Raw genomic sequence first — 22,088 nt, 5'->3', positions numbered from 1 at the left:
TGGTTAAAACAGGTCATTGGTGATGTTAGAAAGTACAGTTTAAGTGGGTAAGAAGAAAAAAAAAGACTGGATATATATGAAATGAAATATTCAAAATATTCATTTAAAAAATTTGGCAGGAAAAGAAAAAAGAAATGGATAAAAGATAGAAAAAATATCACAAAGACACGGCTATTTTTTTTTAAACACAGAGTAGCGGACCAAATTAAAAGGCAAAAGAAAGCAAGTTGAAAGAAAAAACCAGAGGTTTAAAAGAGTACATGTAAGAATCATGACCTATGCTCAGAGGACAGAGAAGACTGGGAGAAAGGCTAGAATGAGATTGAAGGATATAAGACAGTTGTAGAAACAGGTATTTTATTTATTTATTAAAAAAAATTTTTTTTTGAATGTAAAAAAGTTTTAAAAGTTTGTTTATTTATTTAGAACACAAGCAGGGGAGGGGCAGAGAAAGATAATTTCAAGCAGGCTCCGAGCTGTCAGCACAGAGCTCAATGCAGGGCTTGAACCATGAACCACAAAATGAACCATCTGAGCTGAAATCAAGAGTCAGATGATTAACCAACTGAGCCACCCAGGGGCTTAAACTGTCTTAAAGTGAGCATAGCCTGTTTTCCATTTCAGGCATTAGAATTTTCATTCTTTCAGTTTCCTAAACTAGAAATCTTAAAAACAAAAAAAACAAAACCAAATAAACAAAAGATCTTTTGGCACATTTCTTCTATCCAGCTGTTATTAATGTGTAATCAACTACTATCATTTCTTCTTTCTACATATTTTTCAAATCAGCTCTTCCTCTCTTCCCACTGCAACTACTCTCCTAATATAAGCCTTCATCAACTCCCAACCGAATTATTGCAAAGCTCCTAAGAAGTTTCTTTTTTTTTTTTAATTTGTGTTGTTTTAAATGTTTATGTATTTTTGAGAGAGAGAGAGAGAGAGAGAGAGAGAGAGAAAGAGAGAGAGAGAGAGAACACATGCATGAGTGGGGCAGGTGCACAGAGAGAGGGAGCAGAAGATCCAAAGCCAGTTATGTGCTGAGAGCGGAGATCCCAATGCAGGGCTCGAACTCACAAACCATGAGATCATGATCTGAGTCCAAGTCGGAGCTTAACCAACTGAGCCACCCAGGCCCCAAGTCCTAAGAAGTTTCTAATTCTGGTGTCTCCATCATCTAATTTGAAAAAACACATCCAGCCTTCTCTCAAAGATTCTCTGTGAAGCTATCTGACCCTGTCCCCGACCAGATTCACTCCCTCCTCCATGTCACCACTGCTCCTACAAAATGGGTTGGCAAACTGGCTCAGTGGCCAACTCTGGCTCTTCCTATTTCTATAAATAAAGCTTAATTGAAAAACAAATAAATAAAAAGGAAAAGCTGTTTCCATTTGACTGTACACATTTTCTATGGCTACTTTCATGCTACAACAGAAATGAATAGCTGCAACAGAGACAGTGTGCTCAACCCACAAAGCCTAAAATATGTACTAAGTGGCTTTTTATAGAAAAAGTTTGCCAAGTTCTGTACTCTGCCATCATACTTATATTTTACTTTACTTGTTCATTTACAGTAACAGAAGTTGATATCAGGTATCTACTGAGATAAGCACTGTTCCAAGCAATTACCCATATTATCTCATTTACTCTTTACAACATTCCTAAAGGGGCAGATATTTCTATTTCCATTGTACAAATGAGGAAACCGAGCATTTTCATTCCAGACCTCATGTTTTTAACTACAGCACTAATACTGACTACACTATCTTTCTTGAGCTTATTAAGAACAAAGATTATACCTAAATCATCTTATTCCCAGAGTCTAGCATAGTGTTTAACATAGTATGCATTCTGTAATTGCTTGCTAAATATATCTTACTAAAATATCCACTTTCACCCTGACCTTCTCCCTGCTCAAAACCCTTCAATGCCTCCATTATTTGTTTACTGCATCAGGTCTAAATTCTAAACTCCTCTGAGCGGCTTTAAGTCTGATGGACACAATCCAGGGCAACCATACCTAGCAAAGTTTAAAAGCTTAATAATGTCCAACTTCTAGGAATTTTATGGTTTCAGGTCTCACATTAGGTCTTTCACCCATTTTGAATTTATTTTTGTGTATGGTGTAAGAAAGTGGTCCAGTTTCATTCTTTTGCCTATTACAAAAAGTCCAGTTTTCCCAACACCATTTGTTGAAGAGACTGTCTGTTCTCCATTGTATATTCTTACCTCTTTTGTCATAGATTAATTGACCACATATGTGTGGGTTTATTTTTGGACTATCGATATGTCTATTTTTGTCCTAGTACCGTCTTGTTTTGATTACTACAGTTTTATAGTATATTGTGAAATCTGGGATTATGCTACCTACAACTTTGTTCTTCCTTCTCAAGACTGCTTTGGTTATTCAGAACTTTTGTGGTTCCACTCAAATTTTAGGATTATTTGATCTAGTTCTGTGAAAACTACTGTTGGTATTTTAACAAAGATTGCATTAAATCTGTAGATTGTTTTGGGTAGTATGGACATTTTAATAATATTGGTTCTTCCAAAACTTAATCACGGAATATTTTTCCATTTGTTATGTCCTCTTTAATTTATTTCATCAATGTTATATAGTTTTCAGAATATAGGTCTTTTGCCTCTTTGATTTATTCTTAGGTATTTAATTATTTTTGGTGCAGTTGTAAATGCGATTGTTTTTTGAATTTCTCTTTCTGCTACTTCATTATTAATGTAAAGAAATGCAACAGATTTCTGTATATTAATTTTCTATCCTGTGACTTTACTGAATTCATGTATCAGTTCTTACAGTTTTCTGGTGGAGTCTTTAGGGTTTTCTCTATATACCATCATGTCATCTGCACATAGTGTTAAGTTTTATTCTTCAGTACCAATTTGGATGTTTTTATTTTTTTATTTTTTATTTTTTTCAACGTTTTTTATTTATTTTTGGGACAGAGAGAGACAGAGCATGAACGGGGGAGGGGCAGAGAGAGAGGGAGACACAGAATCGGAAACAGGCTCCAGGCTCCGAGCCATCAGGCCAGAGCCTGACGCGGGGCTCGAACTCACGGACCGCGAGATCGCGACCTGGCTGAAGTCGGACGCTTAACCGACTGCGCCACCCAGGCGCCCCAATTTGGATGTTTTGAACATAGGCCAGAGAAACATTTTTCTAGATCTGTCTCCTCAGGCAAGGGAAACAAAAGCAAAATTAAACTATTGGGACTACACCAAAATAAAAAGCTTTTGCACAGTGAAGGAAACTGTCAATAAGCAACAAGGCAACCTACTGAGTGGGAGAAGATATTTGCAAATGATATATCCAATAAGGAGTTAGTATCTAAAATATATCAAGAACTTACACAAGTCAATACCAGAAAAACAAATAATCCAATTAAAAAATGAATGGAGGACCTGATTAGACATTTTCCCAAAGAAGATACATAGATGGCCAACAGACACATGAAAAGATGCTCAACATCACTAATCATCAGGGAAATACAAATCAAAACCATGAGATATCACTACATGCCTGTCAGAATGACTAAAATAAAAAAGGCACAAGATAACAAATGTTGGTGCAGATGTAGAGAAAAAGGAACCTTAGTGCATTATTGGTGGGAATGCAAACTGGTGCAGCTACTGTGGAAAACGGTATGGAGGTTCCCCACAAAATGTAAAATAGAATTACTATATGATCCAGTAATCCCACTAGTGGGTATTTACCAAAAGAAAATGAAAACATGAGTTTGAAAAGATACATGCACCCTTATGTTTACTGCAGCGTTATTTACAATAGTTAAGATACGGAAGCAACCCAAATGTCCACCCATATATGAATGGATAAATAAGATGTGGTATATAGGGGCGCCTGGGTGGCTCAGTCGGTTAAGTGTCTGACTTTGGTTCAGGTCATGATCTCCTGGTTCATGGGTTCAATGCCCAAGTCGGACTCTGTGCTGACAGCACCAAGCCTGGAGCATGCTTCGGATTCTGTTGTCTCCCCCTCTTTCTCTCAGTCCCTTCCCTGCTCATGCTCCATCTTTCTCTCTCTCTCAAAAATGAATAAACTTAAAAAAAAATAAAAAAAAAATAAAAAAGAAGATGTGGTATATATAAAAAAGGGAATACGGGCACCTGGGTGGCTCAGTTGGTTAAGCATCCAACTCTTGATATTGGCTCAGGTCATGATCTCATTTGTGGGATCAAGCCCCATGTCAGTCTCCATGCAGAGTGTAGAGCCTGCTTGGGATTCATTTTCTCTCTCTCTCTCTCTCTCTCCTCCCGCTCAACCTTCCTCTCTCTCTCTCAAAATAAATAAATAAACTTTAAAAAATAAAAGGGGGTAACATTACTCTCAGCCATAAAAAAGATCTTGCCATCGGTGACAACATGGATAAACCTAGAGGGTATAATGCTAAGTAAAATAAGTCAGACAGAAAAAGACAAATACCATATGATTTCACTCACATTACATTTGGAATTTAAGAAGCAAAATAAATGAACAAAGAAAAAAGAGACAAAAAAAGATTCTTAAATTCTTTAAGATGGGTGAAACAGACTAAGACTATAGTTTTTATGATGAGCACTGAATAATGTATAGAACTGTTGAATCATTATATTGCACACCTGAAAGTAACATAACACTCTATGTTAATTATACTTCAATTAAAATTTTTTTTAAAAAATACAAATGATGTCCAACTTCTATTTCAGATTTGGCTACTCTTCATTCTTAAGTTGTGTGACTAATTCAACTTATGAAATAAACTAAGCTTCCAATAAAACTCACCTGCCATCACGGGATCTGTGGAGACTGCCGTGGTAGCTGCTTACTTTGCTGTGGACACTCCCTGCTTTGCTTCTCTGATCATCCACCATAGCAAGCTGGGTTGAAGAAGCATGTGTGGATGTTCCTTGAGTGGAAGTTCCCCTTGATTTTCTTATAATAGGAGTATTTGGATCCCTCAGGAGAGACTGAGCAAAATCAGGTTCCTGTAGTACCTGTCGGCTCTCATTCACTATCCTAGAAAACAAAATACTAAGTTTAAGATACAGACTAACATTCCCATAGACCAATAAACAACACTTTGGTGACATACTGACATTATTCTTGAAATTAATTGCTCTTCAAATAATGTCTTTAGCAGAGATATAAGGTAACATTGTTGACAGAGGAAAGAATACAACAAAAATCCCTATCAATCTGTACTCTAAAGTGGTATGATGGAAAGAAGCCTGAATCAAAATAAGGAAATCAGGATTTTAGTTCAATAAATACACGATCTTAAGCAAGTCATTATTCCCTTTCTTTCATTTTCGTCATCTATGAAATGAAGCTATACAATTTTATCATTTCTAAAAGGTTCCCTTCAATTAAAGAAGTTTATAATTCTAGGAGTGCCTGGGTGGCTCAGTCAGTTAAGTGTCCAACTCTTGATGTCAGCTCAGGTTATGATCTCACAGTTTGTGAGGCAGAGGAGCACAGAGCCTGCTTGGGATTCTCTCTCTCTCTCTCTCTCTCTCTCTCTCTCTCTCTCTCTCTCTTTCTCAAAATAAATAAATAAGTAAACTAAAAAAAAAAAAGAAATTTATGATTCTCAATCACACTGAAATATTATAAAAGATTTTATAATAAAGTAGAGAAATTTGTTCTTGCATGGTTTATGGATGTATCAGAGGCCTCACTGTAACACAGATATTTTTTGAACTTGTAAGTTACAACAGTTGTTTTTAGGCTACAAGTTGGTTTTATGGTAAAGCAGTTGTTCAGTGCTAGATTAAACATGATTGGTCATAATTAAAACAAAACATATGAAAAATTAAGTGAACATAAAATTAACTACCGGATATATTAAAGCCTCAAGGAAAAAAAATTTAAGGAGATGAATTACTGTCAAGAGCAAAAGTTTTTAACTGCTATGAAAAGGTTAAAAACATTTATTTATAATGATAAAGTAGTAATTAAACTGATAAGAAGAGCCAGTGAAATAGTTGCAAAGATCAGTGTCAGTTTATGTAAACAAGCAACTATGAGAATCAGACGTTTAAATTAAAATTAGATAAACAATTTCATGAAAAAAACAAAACTCTAACATATAAAGACTGGATCATACATTAACAAAGTGCATATATTCTAGGGGCGCCTGGGTGGCTCAGTCAGTTAAGCATATGACTTCAACTCAGGTCATGATCTCGCAGTTCATGGGTTTGAGCTGTGGGGCTCGAGCCATGGGTTCATGTGGGGCTCTGTGCTGACAGCTCAGAGCCTGGGGCCTGATTCGGATTCTGTGTGTCCCCCTATGTCTCCCCCATCCCTTGCTCATGCTCGGTCTCTCTCTCTCTCAAAATAAAAATGAATAAAATTTTAAAAAATGAATAAAATGAATGAATAAAAATTTTTTTTAAAAGAGTGCATATATTCTAAGTTTTCAGATTACAAAAGGATTGTTGTTACTGTTACTGTTTTAGCAGTGAGGTAAAAGGGCTAAAGGAAGGCAAATATCTGTTGAGTACCCACACTGTGCCAGGTATTTTACATACACTCTCCTTTGATCCTTCTTAATAATGTTTTTATTTTATTATGGAGATCAATGTCCTAAGAGGGTATCTCTAAGAGAGTATGAGTTATCTGTTATGAATAGGTATCTATTAAGAATAAATACTGTGATCTCTATTTTATAGATGAAAAATCTGAGGTTCTAAAGGATTAGAGAACTTCCAAAAGTCAAGCAATAAAACCAACAGTCGAGGATCAAACTTAATGATAAAACATAACATATGTGTGTGTGTGTGTGTGTGTGTGTGTGTGTGTGTGTGTGTGTGTGTGAGAGAGAGACAGAGAGAGAGACAGACACACACACACACACACACACACACACACACACACCCTGGAAACAAAGTGTCAAAAACTGGATAGAAGAAAGAACAAGTCAAAGATAGCAAAACTGGATAGAAGAAAGAACAAGTCAAAGATAGCTGAAAAAAACAAACAGTATTTGTTTCTCCTTCATCAGAGGCCCTACTCATATATTCATAAATCCCAAGTCAGCCTTGATTGCTGACTTTATTTTCTAAACTTATTTTTAAAACTTGGTTCAAACTGACATCTGGTTATGCCAAAAATTTAATCCACCTTGAAATGGTAAAGGTTTGTCCCCTCATTTTACAGAGAAATTAGGTGATATGATCCAGATAATTCCAAAAGAAGATTTCTAAAAATATTTCAATCAGTGTCAGCATTACTAGTATAAGCACAACCTTAAGTGTGGCTTCACTTAGAGGGAAAACACTAATTTGATTAGCACAATTTTAGAAACTAGTCTCTTTGTAGCACAGTACATAACAAAGAGGTTGAGAGCAAAGACTAGAGCCAAGAGTCAGAATGCTTGGTTCTGAATCTCAATTCTAGCATTCACTATGAAACCCTGAATCCATGCCTCAGTTTCCTTATTTGTAAAATGATGATCTTTCTTACAAGGCTTTTTGAAGGATTAAATGGTTTAATAATATATACAATGTTTAGAACAGTGCTTAGAATACTAAATGTGCTCAATTAATTGGTAACCATTATTACGATTACTCTACAGTTATTTCTCAAGGCTAAAGTAGAAGACACATGTTAGAAATAGCTATGGGATGCTCATACCCTTGAGCTCCAGCATAAGGAGCTGCCCTCTAGCCCAGGGCACGGTCCTGGCTTGGAGGATTACAATGGCTTTGTTAGGTGGGGATCCATGGTCACAGAAAACCAAATAGAAGGGTCTTGGGAGTTCTGACCAGTTTCAAAATGATTCTGGCCCAACCAGGATCCCCCAAATAATTAAGATAATTCTCCATAAGAGTAGCTTGGGTTTAGTTCTACCTAGACTTTCTAATATAACCCTATTACAGAACTGTTTGTATAAGGTCCAGAGGTGACCAGAAATGTTTAATACAAGACCTTTCCTCAGTATTATCTCTTAGTGTGATTAAAATATATTTAAAAATTTCAAAGAATATACACATAAGTCACAGTAAATCCCATAGGGACAGATATTCCATGAAAGCAGGGACTCAGCCTATTTGTTTGCTGCTGCATCCCTGGTGTTGCAACATAGTTCACGGCACATAGTAAGCATTCTATAAAGACTTTCTTAAAAAAATGAATGCCCAGGAAATAGGTTTTTGTTGTTATTGTTGAATAACTCTTTCCCCTTCTTTCCTTCTCTGCTCTGTGAAACTGTTACTTAAAGGAGAAATGCATTATCTGATATCACTAGTAGCAGTCTCAGATATAGTAATAAGAAATGTACATTTAAAATTTTTTTTTTCCCCAATGTTTTTTATTTATTTTTGGGACAGAGAGAGACAGAGCATGAACGGGGGAGGGGCAGAGAGAGAGGGAGACACAGAAGTGGAAACAGGCTCCAGGCTCTGAGCCATCAGCCCAGAGCCTGACGCGGGGCTCGAACTCACGGACCACGAGATTGTGACCTGGCTGAAGTCGGACGCTTAACCGACTGCGCCACCCAGGCGCCCCAGAAATGTACATTTTAAAACTGTGCATTTTTATCTCAATCTAATCTGTGTAATAGTAACACCTAATTACTGTACTTAAGAAAATACAGATTTTGTTAATGAGGCATTTTAAGTTGTATGGGAAAAGTACATTAACCCATGTATGGCACAACATTAAAAAAATTTTTTTTAGTGTTTATTTATTTTGAGAGAGACAGAGTGTGAGTTGGGGAGGGGCAGAGAGAGAGAGGGAGACACAGAATCCAAAGCAGGCCCCAGGCTCTGAGCTGTCAGCACACGAGCCCAACTCAGGGCTTGAACACACGAGCTATGAGATCATGACCTGAGCCAAAGTCGATGCTCAACCGACTGAGCCACACAGGCACCCCAAGGCACAACATTTTAAATATAACCTTAAGAGCTTCACAAACCTTCTCCCAAAACCCATTTTCCATGGCCCTTAGTTTAGGTAAAATCATAAGCATACAGACTCAACTCAGAATTTGTGATAATTCAGGTATAGTATACATGTAAGATTTAGACTGAATAAAAGTTTGAAATGATTTGTTCCTTTGTGAATACTGTAGTCTTGTTTTCCTTTTGCTTTATGATTAAAGATGCTGTAAATATATTTTACCATGACATTCTAATATGCAGTGTGGCCAACAATGATTTAAAATAATTTCTTTAATGTATTTCATTATCATTTTATAATGCATTTAATATCATCTGTTTTGGCTTTAACATATACTTTATCATAATGGAATAACATGTTATCTCTTTATATCATTTCTGGTATACTTGGAAGAATAATGGGCAACTGAAAAGGAAAGTCTAACCTAATACCTGTGATTTTGGCCAAAGCACTTAACCTCTCTGTGTCAGTTTTCTCATCTGTAACACAGAAATAATACATACCAGCACTCACAAGAATACTGAGAAGATCAAATAATAATATATATAAAAGCATTAATTTGTTAATTTTAGTTAAAATTTAAATTTTTGAAAATAAGATTGGCTTTCTCTCAAATATTCTGAATTAGTAAGGCATAGACCTCAAGTCTGGTTCTACTTGGCTACGTTGTCAGAATAAACTTTTAGCTTTTGACATGCTACTGTGCTAAGTGGTAGCAGCTGAGGTTATAATCATGTCGAAACACATCCTCCAAATTCAAAGTGTTTTAACATAAGCAACGTAAAACTTTTATGTGAATATGAGGTTTGTGAACACTGTGATAATTTCAACTTACTCTTTTTTCCTACGACCATGAAAAAAACTGGCCCATTCAAAGCATGTCTTTTTGCTTCCAACCCAAAAAATGGAGGGAATACCAACTATGAGAGCCATCAGGTATTTCATCAGAAAGAGAATCAGGTCTGGACGACTCATTTGAGTAACCTACAAGAGAAAGAAAAATACCTTAAATATATAGAAAAAACTGTCTATCAAAGGCCATTATAAATCCTTTAAATAAACAACAGTAAAGTAATTCTACAATTTGATATTTTCACTTACATAGTTCTACAGTTAATTTTGTTATATGTAAAAGATACACACTCTTCAACTAAGTTTCTATTTTGTATTTTGAGTCCTATATTTTTCTTATTAGCTCACAATGGTATCTTCTAAAGAAAAAGATTATTAATGTAGAAAATAAGCCATGAGTAGGAATAGAGCCTCAAATATAATACCTATATTCTTCTTGGCCAATTCTGTTAGTCCTATCATTGATCATTACAATATAAAATTAGGGAAGTATTAATCCCCCCCCCTCCATTTTATTAGTTTTTGTGCTTATCTTTTATAGCCCTTCCTTCTACCTACCTGCTGGCTGTTTTCAAGCTTCCTCTTTAACCTATGAGTTATCTGTAAGTACATTTTCTAGTTTCTATTGATATGAGTTTTTAAAAATCTCTTTTTATTGTTGGTTTCAATTTTAATTATTGTGGTTAGAGAACATGGTCTATATTATTCTGGTTACCTTAAATTTTGGAGACTTCCTTTGTGATTTAGGACACGATTTTTCTAAGTATTCCTTGTGTACTCGAAAATAGCACATACTCTCTGTTGGGTACAAAATCTCCTCTGTGTACTATATCAATTAGTTCTGTCGTTCAAATTTTCTATACATTCAATTTTCTGTTCACCTGTTTTAATAGAGGTATGCCAAAATCGATCACATAAACAGGGACTCATCAGTTTTCTTCGAATCCTGTCAGTTTTCACTTTCAAGCCTCTGTTAGATGTTATGTAAATTCAATAATGCTCTAGTTGCTCATTTTGCTTATTAATGCTCTTCACCTTAAACTGTATCTTATCTGAGATTAATATTGTCACATCAGCTTTTCACTTCATCACAGCAATAGATTTTCCAGGTGCATCCTTTCCTGTCTACCAATGTATTCAAGTCTGTCTGTTTGGGTTATACTGTTTCTTTTAAGCAGTATACAGTTTACTTCCACTAAAATATACACTCCATGAAGAGATTATTTTCTCCACTGTTTTATCCCCAGAATCTAGACCAGTGCCAGCACATAGTAGGTACTCAATAAACACATACATTTAGAAAATATACTTCATTTTATTTAAAAAAATTATAGCTAAAACGATCAGCACCTTCATCTTTTTGAATACTCCTAGCACACTTTAGCCAACTATGGATTATTTTCCAGAAATTCAAAGCAACCTTTACAAAAATAATTATTTTTATTATCTTTAGTTATACTAAAGACAATAGTCTTTTTTGTCAAAAAGTACACCCTATGCCTACCTTTGGATTCCCTTTTCTTCTTGCTAAAGGATGACGTTTAGAAATTCTTACAGATAGGGTATGCCAGCGATAAATTATTTTAGTCTTTGCCTGAAATGTCTTTATTTTGCCCTCAATCTTGAATGGTGGTATAGATGGGTAAAGTTTCTCTTAGCATTTTAAAAACATTAGTTCATTGTCTTCTAGTTTCTATTGTTTCTGTTGAGAAGGTTAACTGATAATGTTTTAGAGATTTATTTCCTCTCTCTGGCAGCTTTTAAGTTTTTCTTTAACTTTTTCACTTTGTAGTTGCACTGAATGTTTCTCATTGTGATTTTTATTTCTTCTACTTAGTATGCAGAATGTACTTTTAATGTAAGGACCCAAGTTTTCATTTCTGGAGAATTTTCAGACATTAGGTCTTTGGTTACTGCTTCTTAGCCATTCTTATGGCCTCTTCTTCTAGAACTCCCATTAGATGTATACTGAAATTCCTCAATCCTTATTTTTCATGTTCTTAACTACATTACATAATTTTTTACTATTGCATGTCTCTCTATATTCTGTATTCTGGGTGAACTCTTGAGAATAACTTTCTTCTTCCCTAATTCCCTCTTCAACCATGTCTTATGTTAGGGTTCATTCTATCTACTGATTTAATTTTCATAAATTCAATTCTAAGATGTCTTAAAATTGGTTCTTATTTGTCTATTATTATTTCATTTCTGCTGACTTATCATAATTTCTTATTCTTTTAAATGGTTTATATTGTTTATCTTTTGGAGAATCCTAAACATTCTTATTCTTAAGTCTTTAAAAAATTATCTTACTACTTTCATTTCATCTGGTAGCAAATCCATCTTCTGATTGTTGATTTTGTTATATGCTTTCTAGGTTTGGCCTTTTTTTTAAAATTGTACTTTGGGATTTTAGTTTGCAGATCTTGAGTAAGAATTTTCTCTCTCTCTCCCTTCTTCTCTCCCTCATCTCACCCTGTCTTATGGCTTTTGGTTTGTCTTCACCAGTGCCCACAGGGACCTCATCAAAAACCAGGTTGTGTATTATTGGTTACTGGAGATTCAGGTATGGAGTCATTACAGTTTGGCTTAAATATTGAATGTCTTAAGGCTGTGCTGGCGCTCTCCCACATCTATAGATAATATTTTTATATTAACTACAGCTTCAGGGGACAGGTGGTATCACTATACAAACTTCATTTCAGGAGCAGGGAAGCCCCATTTCCAATTCCTTTTTTTTTTTTTTTTTTATGTTTATTTATTTATTTTGAGGAAGAGAGAGAGGCAGTGTGAGCAGGGAAGAGGCAGAGAGAGAAAGGGAGAGAGTCCCAAGTAGGCTCTGCATTGTCAGTGCAGAACCCAACATAGGGCTTGATCTCATGAACCGTGAGATCATGACCTGAGCTGAAATGAAGAGCTGTCCACTTAACCAACTGGTGCATCAATTCTTATTTTTAACCAGTGAGCCTAGTTCTGGTCCTCTGACTTCCATGTGATACTTATACTTTTCAATACTCCCCAGAAACTGAACACCAAATCACCTCTTCATACCTGAAGTTGAGTAGGCCCATGTTTTTAATCACTGGTCATCAGTTTGCATTTCTATTATATAAATCAGTTTATTTTGTCTTTTATATTGATTTCATTTAGAAATTTTGTTATGTTTTATCTGTAACTGTGATTTTATGTTTATGTTTAGATTTTATGTTTATGTTTATTATAGTAGCCTGGTAAGCTCAAAACATAGCACTTATATTACAATTGTAACTTAGAACTAAGGTGTGATTCCTTTAGGATTTACCTAAAAAATCAAACAGCAAATATTTATAGATCATCCACCACTCTAAGAATAATTCTTTTCAAAGTCCCATGAGACTTATAAAACAGATGTAAGGTTTGATTAATGTTTCCATCAAGCTGATAATCTAAATGAAAATACAAATTAAAGAAACTACTGAATAGTTAAGAACTATAATTAAGAAGCAGATGGAGATGCTAAAGCAGATCACAAATAACCTCCTCATTAAAAAATACAACGGCTTGTTGTTGTTTAAGATTTTATTTTTAAGTAATCTCTATACCCAATGTGGCGCTTGAACTCACAACCCCAAGATCAAGATCAGTTGCATGGTCTACCAACTGAGCCAGCCAGACATCCCTGTTTCACTTTTTCTTAATACTTCTATGTAGCATCAGTTATTGATGACTATCTCACATTTTACAAAACTTTTATCTCCCCTGGCTTCTAGGACACTGTATAGTCATGATTATTCTCCTAATAAGGCATTACATTCTCACTTTCATTACTTTCTTCTTGACTTCCTACTCCTGTTCTTCTACCCTTTGCTCCCCCACTACCCTCTATACAAGAGTTCTTAAAGTCACTCCTCAATTCTCTCTTTATACTCTCAACTATCATTAAGACTTAGAAGTCATCTAGTCTTATTCTTTACCTAACAAATTAATTTGCTTTCAACCTAGTTACTGTATGAATATAATTAGACAGTGGTATTGATGATAAAATACAAGCTATTCTAGCTATTCTAGCTATTCTTTTTTTTTCTTAATTCTTTTTAACGTTTATTTATTATTGACAGAGCATGAACAGGGGAGGGGCACAGAGAGAGGGAGACACAGAATCGGAAACAGGCTCTAGGCTCTGAGCGGTCAGCACAGAGCTCGACATGGGGCTTGAACTCACAAACCACAAGATCATGCCCTGAGTCGAAGTCAGACGCTTAACCGAATGAGCCACCCAGGCACCCCCTCTTCCAGCTATTCTGGCCACCTGTCCTAGTTTTGTCCTTTGGTACTATAAAGAATAAGGCTACCATTCCAGAAGTTCTTGTCAGTTCAATAAGATGCCGTGCCAGAAGCAACACACACACAAAAAAACACTGTAAATATTGGGAACAAGGAGACAAAAGACTATCCAGAAAATCCAAGAGAATCAAAGGGTTCAGTAACTAAGTTAGGCAAGATCATACAAAAATCAAATGTTTTCTTATATACCATCAATAACCAGAGAAGAAACATAATGAAAACAATTTCATTTATAATGCAAACAAAAACTAAAAAAATATCTAGAAATAAACCTAGCAAGAAATACAAAGAAAATGATAAAACTCTATCAAAGGACACAGAGAAAAAGAGTTCACGTTTCTACATGCAAACACGCAATATTTTAAAGATATCAATTCAATTATCCCCCAAATTAATCCTATAAACTTGGTACAATCCAAAAAGAGCAATAGGATTTTTCATAGAATGTTGAAAGTTTAGTATATAATAAAAGTATTTCAAATAAATGGGGGAAAAGATCATATATTGTTTAATAAATAATTTTGGGATGGTTGGCAATCCATCTGGAAACAAAATAATTTAGATGTCACTTCATATAAGAAAAGGAAATTCTAGACGGATTACAACAAATCATAAAAGTATGAACAGAATGAAGAACATTTTTATAATGATGGTGCAGAAGGCCATTTTAAAAACAGTAACACTAAGGGGCACCTGGTGGCTCAGTCAGTTAAGCGACCTACTCTTGATTTTGGCTCAGGCCATGATCTTACAATTTGTGAGATTGCAGCCACGACAGACTCCATGCCTGCTTCAGACTCTTTCTTCTCTCTCTCTCTGCCCTTCCCCCTGCTCACGTGCTCTCTCTCAAAATAAATATTTAAAAAAATAAAAAAAAAATTAAAAAGTAACATGAAAGAAGCCATAAGAGGAAAAGACTGACAGTTTTGATTACTAAAAACTTAAAATTTCTGCAGAACAAGAACTGTATTCACCTTAATAGATCAATGACTAACTAGGAATGTTAACTATATTATCTATCAATAAAGCAAACTAAGGAACAGAAACTAATAAAAATAGAAGAAACAAACAAAGGGAAGAAAACAGCAAATACACATGCACATGCCTGCATTCACACAGCTACAATTAAGAACAAAAATGCGGCACCTGGGTGGCTCAGTCAGTTAGGCATCAACCTCTTGCTTTTGGCTCAGGTCATGAGCTCGTGTAATTTGCGAGATTGAGACCTGTGTTGGGGGGAGGGATTCTCTTGGAATTCTCTCTCTTCCTCTCTGCCTCTCCCCTGCTTGCACATGCTCTCTCTCTCAAAATAAACATTAAGAAAAAGAGAACAAAACTAAAATAGCTTTAAGAGATTACTTTGCTCAATTCCATTCAAATAAACTTGAAAATTAATTGAAACAGATGATAGTAAAATATTAACTGATTCCACAAGCAAGCATAAAGTTGTACCTAACTCAACAGACTCTATAAAACAATAAAACTATATGTATCATTTATGAATTTTTATGCAAACAGAATCCAACAGCAAATTCAAAGAATATGCCATCACCAAAATACAAAGTACAAAAATACAATGATGGTTCAATAGGAAACCAATTTATAAATTCAACACACTGGATCAAAGGAAAAATATACATAATCATTTTCGTGTACGCCAAAGGCATTTGATAAATTGAACATCCATTTTTGTTTTTTAAAAAGTTATAATAAAATATGGAGATGATGAATAAGTTCTTAAAGTAACAAAATAACTATCTTGAGGCGCCTGGGTGGCTCAGTCGGTTAAGCACCCAACTTCAGCTCAGGTCATGATCTCACAGTTTGTGAGTTTGAGCCCCACGTAGGGCTCTGTGCTGACAGCTCAGAGCCTGGAGCCTGCTTCGGATTCTGTGTCTCCTTTTCTTTCTGACCCTATCCTGCTCCTGCTCTTTGTCTCTCAAAAATAAAATAAACGTTAAAAAAATTTTTTTAATAACTCTATCTCAATCTAAAAGTATCATGCTTAATGGGAATGCCAGAAGCCACTAAATATTCTCATTAACGTCAGGAATACAAGAAGAATATGTACTATACCACCACTCTTAGCCTTGTTTCAACAGTTCTAACAGATTGCAACCAAAGAAACAAATTGTGAGTATAGAAACTATAAAGGAGATAAAATTATTATTTATAAGTAATATAATTTTATACCTGGAAAAACTAAGAGAAAGGTAAAAATTATTACAAATCATAAGGTGGCAAGGTACAAGGTAAAATACAGAAATCACTTTCATATATACATACATAACAATCAGTTAGTAGGCAAAAAAAAAGGCCCTAAAATTCATATGTTGAAGTCTTAACTCTCAGTACCTCATAAGATGACTCATTTGGAGATAGAGCCTTTAAAAAGATAATTAAGGTTACATGAGGTCATATGGGTGGGTCCTAAACAAATCTGACTGGTGTCCTCACAAGAAGAAATTTGGACACCTACACACCAAGGATGCACCATGTGAGAAAAGACCATATTAAAAAAAAAAAAAAAAAAAAAAAGACTACTAGAAAAGGCCATGTGAGGAAATGGTAAGAGGGTGATCATCCACAAAACAAAGAGAGAGTTCTCAGAGGAAACCAACCCTGCTGATACCTTGATCTTGGACTTCCAGCCTCCAGAACTGTGAGAAAATAAACTTTTGTTGTTTAAACTGCCTAGTCTATAGTATACTGTTATGGCAGCCTTAGCAAACAAGTACAAACACAGTTTAAAAAAAAAAAAAAGCTAAACAACTAGGAAGGAATATATTTAATAAGAAAAATGAGTGATATATTGGAAGAACTTTAAAATATACTCCTCTTAAAACATGTTCTTTGCTAGAAACAATCACTATTATAAAATATTATAATATTTTATATTTTATATATTTAAAATATATTTAAAATATTTAATATATTTATATTTAATTAATATATTATTAATTATATATATTATATATATTTAATATATATAAATATATATAAATATATAATATATATATTATATATATTAAATATATATAATTAAATATATATATTAATATATAATATTAATAATTAATATATTTAAAATATATTTAAAATATTAAAATATATATTTTATATATTTAAAATATTAAAAAATCACTATTATAAAATACTATTATAAAAATGCAAATTCTCCTTGATTTCGCCATTAAATTTAACACAAGTCTAATAAAAATACCAACAGAGTTACCTGGGAATTAAACAGGATGATTCTAAAGTTCATATAGAAGAACACACAAGTCTAAACTGAAAGAGAAAAGAAATATGTAGGGGCCCCTGAGTGGCTCAGTTAGTTAAGCATCTGACTTTAGCTCAGGTCATGATCTAGCAATTTGTGGGTTCGAGCCCCACATCAGGCTCTGTGCTGACAGCTCAGAGCCTGGTGCCTGCTTCAGATTCTGTGTCTCCCTCTCTCTGCCCCTACCCCACTTGCATTCTCTCTCTCAAAAAATAAACATTAAAAATAAATAAATAAATAAGAAATAAGTAGAATTGAGCTATAATATAATTGTGTATACTGGAAGCATAGTTTTACTATTTATTACATGTGATATTTCAAGTCATCTGGAAAAGATGAATTATTCAGTAAGTGGATTCTAGTTAGGTATTTGGAAAAAAATAGCACTGAAGCCACACCATATCTCATACCAGGATAAATTCCTAGTAGATCAAAATTCAAATGTAAAAAAAAAGTAAACAACCAAAAAGAAACCACAAAGTTCAAGATGAAAGCTTTTAAATTCTCAGGATGGAGAATGACTTTCTAGTTATAACACAAAATCTACAAGCCATAAAAGTGGAGACAGATAAATCTGACTTCATAAAACCCCAACATTTCTGCATGGCTATAACTTCCATAAAGCCAAAAGACAATAAAAAAGCTGGTATAAAATTGTTACAAATGTATGGCAGATAAGGGGACTAATTTTATTAATAAATAAGTTTTATAAATAGATAAAAGTCTACTACTTAAGGAAAATTAGCAAAAGATATGGATAGTTTATAAAAAATGAAATACAAATATACGAGCTTAGGCTCACAGTTTAAAAAAATTAAAATTACATGACAATTCTACATTTTTAATCTATCAGATAGGTTAAGATCCAAGTCTGATAGTATGTTGCATTTGCAAATGTGTGGAGAAATATACTCTCATATATTGGAGATAGGAATATAAATCCATACCACCTCTATAAAAGACAATTTGGTAATATTTACCAAAATTATATACTTTATGAAGCTAATATAATATCATATGTCAACTGTATCTAAAAAATTATACTCTTGATCAAGCAATTCTTTTAAAAATTTATGTACAGATTTATTCACATTTATGTGAAATGATATATAAAAACTGTTTGCAATAGTAAAATATTAGAAACAATGTGTTTATCCAGTGAATGGCATATTATGAGGTCATAAAAAATATTGAGGAAGCCTTTTCTCTTCAGGTATTAGTCTCCAAGATATATAGTTAAATGTGAATAGTACCTACCATTTGAGTGAACAAAGAAAAAGGAATATACCTGCTTGTACATGCATAAGCGTCTCTGAAAGGATATAAAAATTCATTGTAATATTCAAGTTACCTTGGGAAGGGCACTGGGTAGCTGGGAGACACAGGCATAAATGGGAGATTTTTTTTCCCATATACTCATATAACTTTTGGGTTTTTAACTGTGTGAATATCTATTAAACATTTTTAATTTTTTTTTAACGTTTATTTATTTTTGAGACAGAGAGAGACAGAGCATGAACAGGGGAGGGGCAGAGAGAGGGGGAGACACAGAATCTGAAACAGGCTCCAGGCTCTGAGCTGTCAGCACAGAGCCCGACGCGGGGCTCGAACTCACGGACCGTGAGATCGTGACCTGAGCCGAAGTCGGCCGCTTAACCGACTGAGCCACCCAGGCGCCCCTCTATTAAACATTTTTTAAGAATAAAAGTAGAGAACTTCATTTTTTTAAGTCTGAGCATTCCAAATATAAAACTAAGAGTTGGGTGTGGTATGAGGAAATATCTCCATGGAAGAGCAGTATATAAATGAGTATAATATTTCTGATAGACAATCTCACAGTACTTACTAAAAATTGTAATGTGTATACCTTTTAAGTGACAAATTCTGTTTCAAGAAATACACGCTAAAGGAACAGTAGACCAATAATAGGAAATTGTTTAAATAAAGATACATTCTAGTTAGGTATCTAGAAAAAATAACCAAATAAGTAGCCATTCAACAATGATAACGTAAGTAAAGTGAAAAAAGGAAGATACAGTGGTATGCTTATGTTTAACAACTGGCTTTCTGGATGGAGGTAAGCTCTGTTTTGTAGCATCTACAAAGTCTGTAGTGTAAATACACCAACCATGCCACTTTCAAGCTACTCACTTACTATGGAGTCATGAAGAAAGGCACACAACTGCCTCTTGTGAGCCTGTGTGAGCAACCTCTAGTACACTACCAGGTGTAGACTAATGTGTCAAATATGATATTTATATTATATATATATTTTTTTTGAGAGAGAGTGTGCAAGCGAAGGAGGGGCAGAGAGAGAGGGAGAATCCCAAGCAGGCTCTGTGCTGTCAGTGAACAGCCCCAACATGGGACTCAAACTCACAACCTGTGGGATCAGGACATGAGCTGAAATCAAGAGTTGGATGCTCAACCACTGGGCCACCCAGGCCTCCCATTTATATTTAAAAATTACATATAATATCTGTAACATATTACATACATATCGAATATGACTTTTTAGTGTTTTGTTACATATCACTATGCACTGTTCTAGCTATCTACTCTTGTGTAGACACCAAAACTTAATAGCTTAAAACAGGTACTTATTATCTCTGACAGTTCTGTGAGTTGACTGGGCTCAGTTGGGTGACTCTCACTTGGGTTCTTGCATAGTTGCAGTTAATTCCAGCCCCATTTGTCATTTAACTGCATCATCTATCTGAACGTAATACTGAGATGGATATACATATAAGATGGTTTCTTCACTCAAACATGTAGAATATCAGTTAGGATTGCTGGGAAAGGTGGGAGGCTGGCTGGGACCTTTCCCTGCTCTCCTCTTCCTCCCTTCATGCAGCCTCACCATATAAGCTTATGACTAGTTTGGAGTTCCACACATTTTGTGGTTTCAGAGCAGGCTGACTTCTTACTAGAGGTTCGTTCCTCTCACAGGAAGCATTTCAAGAAAACCTGGAAAAAATGGCAAGGCTTCTTATGACTTAGCCTCAAGGTCACACAGAATCACTTTTGCTGCATTCCACTAATCAAAAACAAGTCACAAAGCCAGCCCGATTCAAGGAAAAGAACTACGTAGACAAGAGCAAAAAGTGTGATTCACTGGCTGGAGGCAACAGAGTATATATTTCTACAGTAGCTACCAAAATGTTAGAAAGGGGTGCCAGCTTGGCTCAGTCAGTAGAGCATGTGACTCTTGATCTCAGGGTTGTAAGTTCAAGCCTCACATTGGGTGTAGAGATTAAAAATAAAATCTTTAAAAAAATGGTAGAGTCAGAGGCTTAACCGACTGAGCCACCCAGGTGCCTCTGACAGCTCAGAACCTGGAGCCTGCTTTGAATTCTGCGTCTTTCTCTCTGCTCTCTCTCTCTCTCAATAAATAAACATTATTTTTTTAAATGTTAGAAAAATATAAAGAAAAATGCAAATACTGGTTATACTGATGGGGAGGTGTGTTTTTCTTCCTAGCATGTTTTACAATAATATTTTCCTAATATTCTGGAATTTTTTTAAGTGGAGAAAACCATATGTATATAATCAACATTTACAAAACATATTAACCACGAGAATTTCTCTCGTATTAATGGAATGTTAAAAGCTCATGAGATACAGTGTAAATCTAGATTATGGTAGATACCAGTAAATGTTCTACAAATGAATTGCTCTAAGAAAATACCAAGTTGTGCTCGCTTCGGCAGCACATATACTAAAATTGGAACGATACAGAGAAGATTAGCATGGCCCCTGCGCAAGGATGACACGCAAATTCATGAAGCGTTCCATATTTTTTCATATATTAAAAAATAAAAAAATAAAAAAAAAATACCAAGTTATATTCGTATTTAATAAAGTGTATAGTGAATATCATAAGTATCTAAAGTAAGTTATATAAAGAGACCAATGATCACCTAAATAGAACACTTGATGATGAGCTGTAAATGAATCAATGCCCAGGACTTATATTCAGCATTTACACACACACACACATCTTGTGACTTCCTTATATTCTCTACTATGGCACATTATTTCTTGAACACAGATCTTCACATAATAATAAGAACAAACGAATACAGACAGTATGTAAAATGAGTTGAAACATGTAAAGTACTTAGAACTGCACTTGACATCTAATAAATGTTCAAACATGTGGTACATGGGTACTACTGTCCCAGAAGATACTAAAAGATAATCCATAGTAAGATATTCTGTGGTAAAATACAATTGGATATTATTATAATTCCTCCTTGGAGATTCACATGCATATTCATATATTAAAGGCTCTGAGAAGTCCTGAAGTAAACAACCATTTATCTTTGTTTATTCCAGTGTTTCCAATGCTATTATATACAGTTAAATTTCCCCATGTGAAAATTGAGGGATTAGACTAGGTAAATTCTAAGGTTTATCCTAATAACCTGTAGCCCTATTAATCTTTTTTTTTTAACTTTATGTATTTATTTTGAGAGATAGACAGACAGACAGAGCAAGCACAAGCAGGGAACAGGCAGAGAGGGAGGCAGAGAGAGAATCCCAAGCAGGCTCTGCATTGACAGTGCAGCCCCTAATGTGGGGCTCAAGTTCACAAACTGTGAGATCGTGACCTGAACCCAAATGAGATGTTTAACTGATTGAGCCACCCAGGCGCCCCTAATCTTTTTGTTTTTAATGTTGTTGTTGTTTTTAATTTATTTTGAGAGAGTG

The 22,088-nt window shown here is 34.7% G+C and overlaps 1 protein-coding gene and 1 non-coding gene across 3 annotated transcripts in view; one reads left to right on the top strand and one right to left on the bottom strand.

Moving 5' to 3' along the window:
• Positions 1-22,088, bottom strand: part of FZD3 (frizzled class receptor 3) — a 105,734-nt gene that overhangs the window by 13,128 nt on the left and 70,518 nt on the right. For both annotated transcript variants that reach the window (XM_019440886.2, XM_019440887.2), the window contains 2 exons: positions 9,753-9,901; positions 4,796-5,029 (listed from right to left, as the gene is read on the bottom strand). In XM_019440886.2, coding sequence (XP_019296431.1) covers positions 4,796-5,029; positions 9,753-9,901 — 383 coding nt within the window. The remainder of the gene's footprint in view (positions 1-4,795; positions 5,030-9,752; positions 9,902-22,088) is intronic.
• Positions 21,070-21,176, top strand: LOC128776716 (U6 spliceosomal RNA). The gene has a single exon (XR_008421895.1). It is a non-coding gene; the product is annotated as a U6 spliceosomal RNA (small nuclear RNA).

The sequence above is a fragment of the Panthera pardus genome, unplaced genomic scaffold (assembly GCF_024362965.1).
Source record: "Panthera pardus isolate Hobbes unplaced genomic scaffold, ASM2436296v1 HiC_scaffold_13, whole genome shotgun sequence".
NCBI classification, from domain to species: Eukaryota; Metazoa; Chordata; class Mammalia; order Carnivora; family Felidae; genus Panthera; species Panthera pardus.
This window is presented reverse-complemented; position numbering and strand designations above follow the sequence as displayed.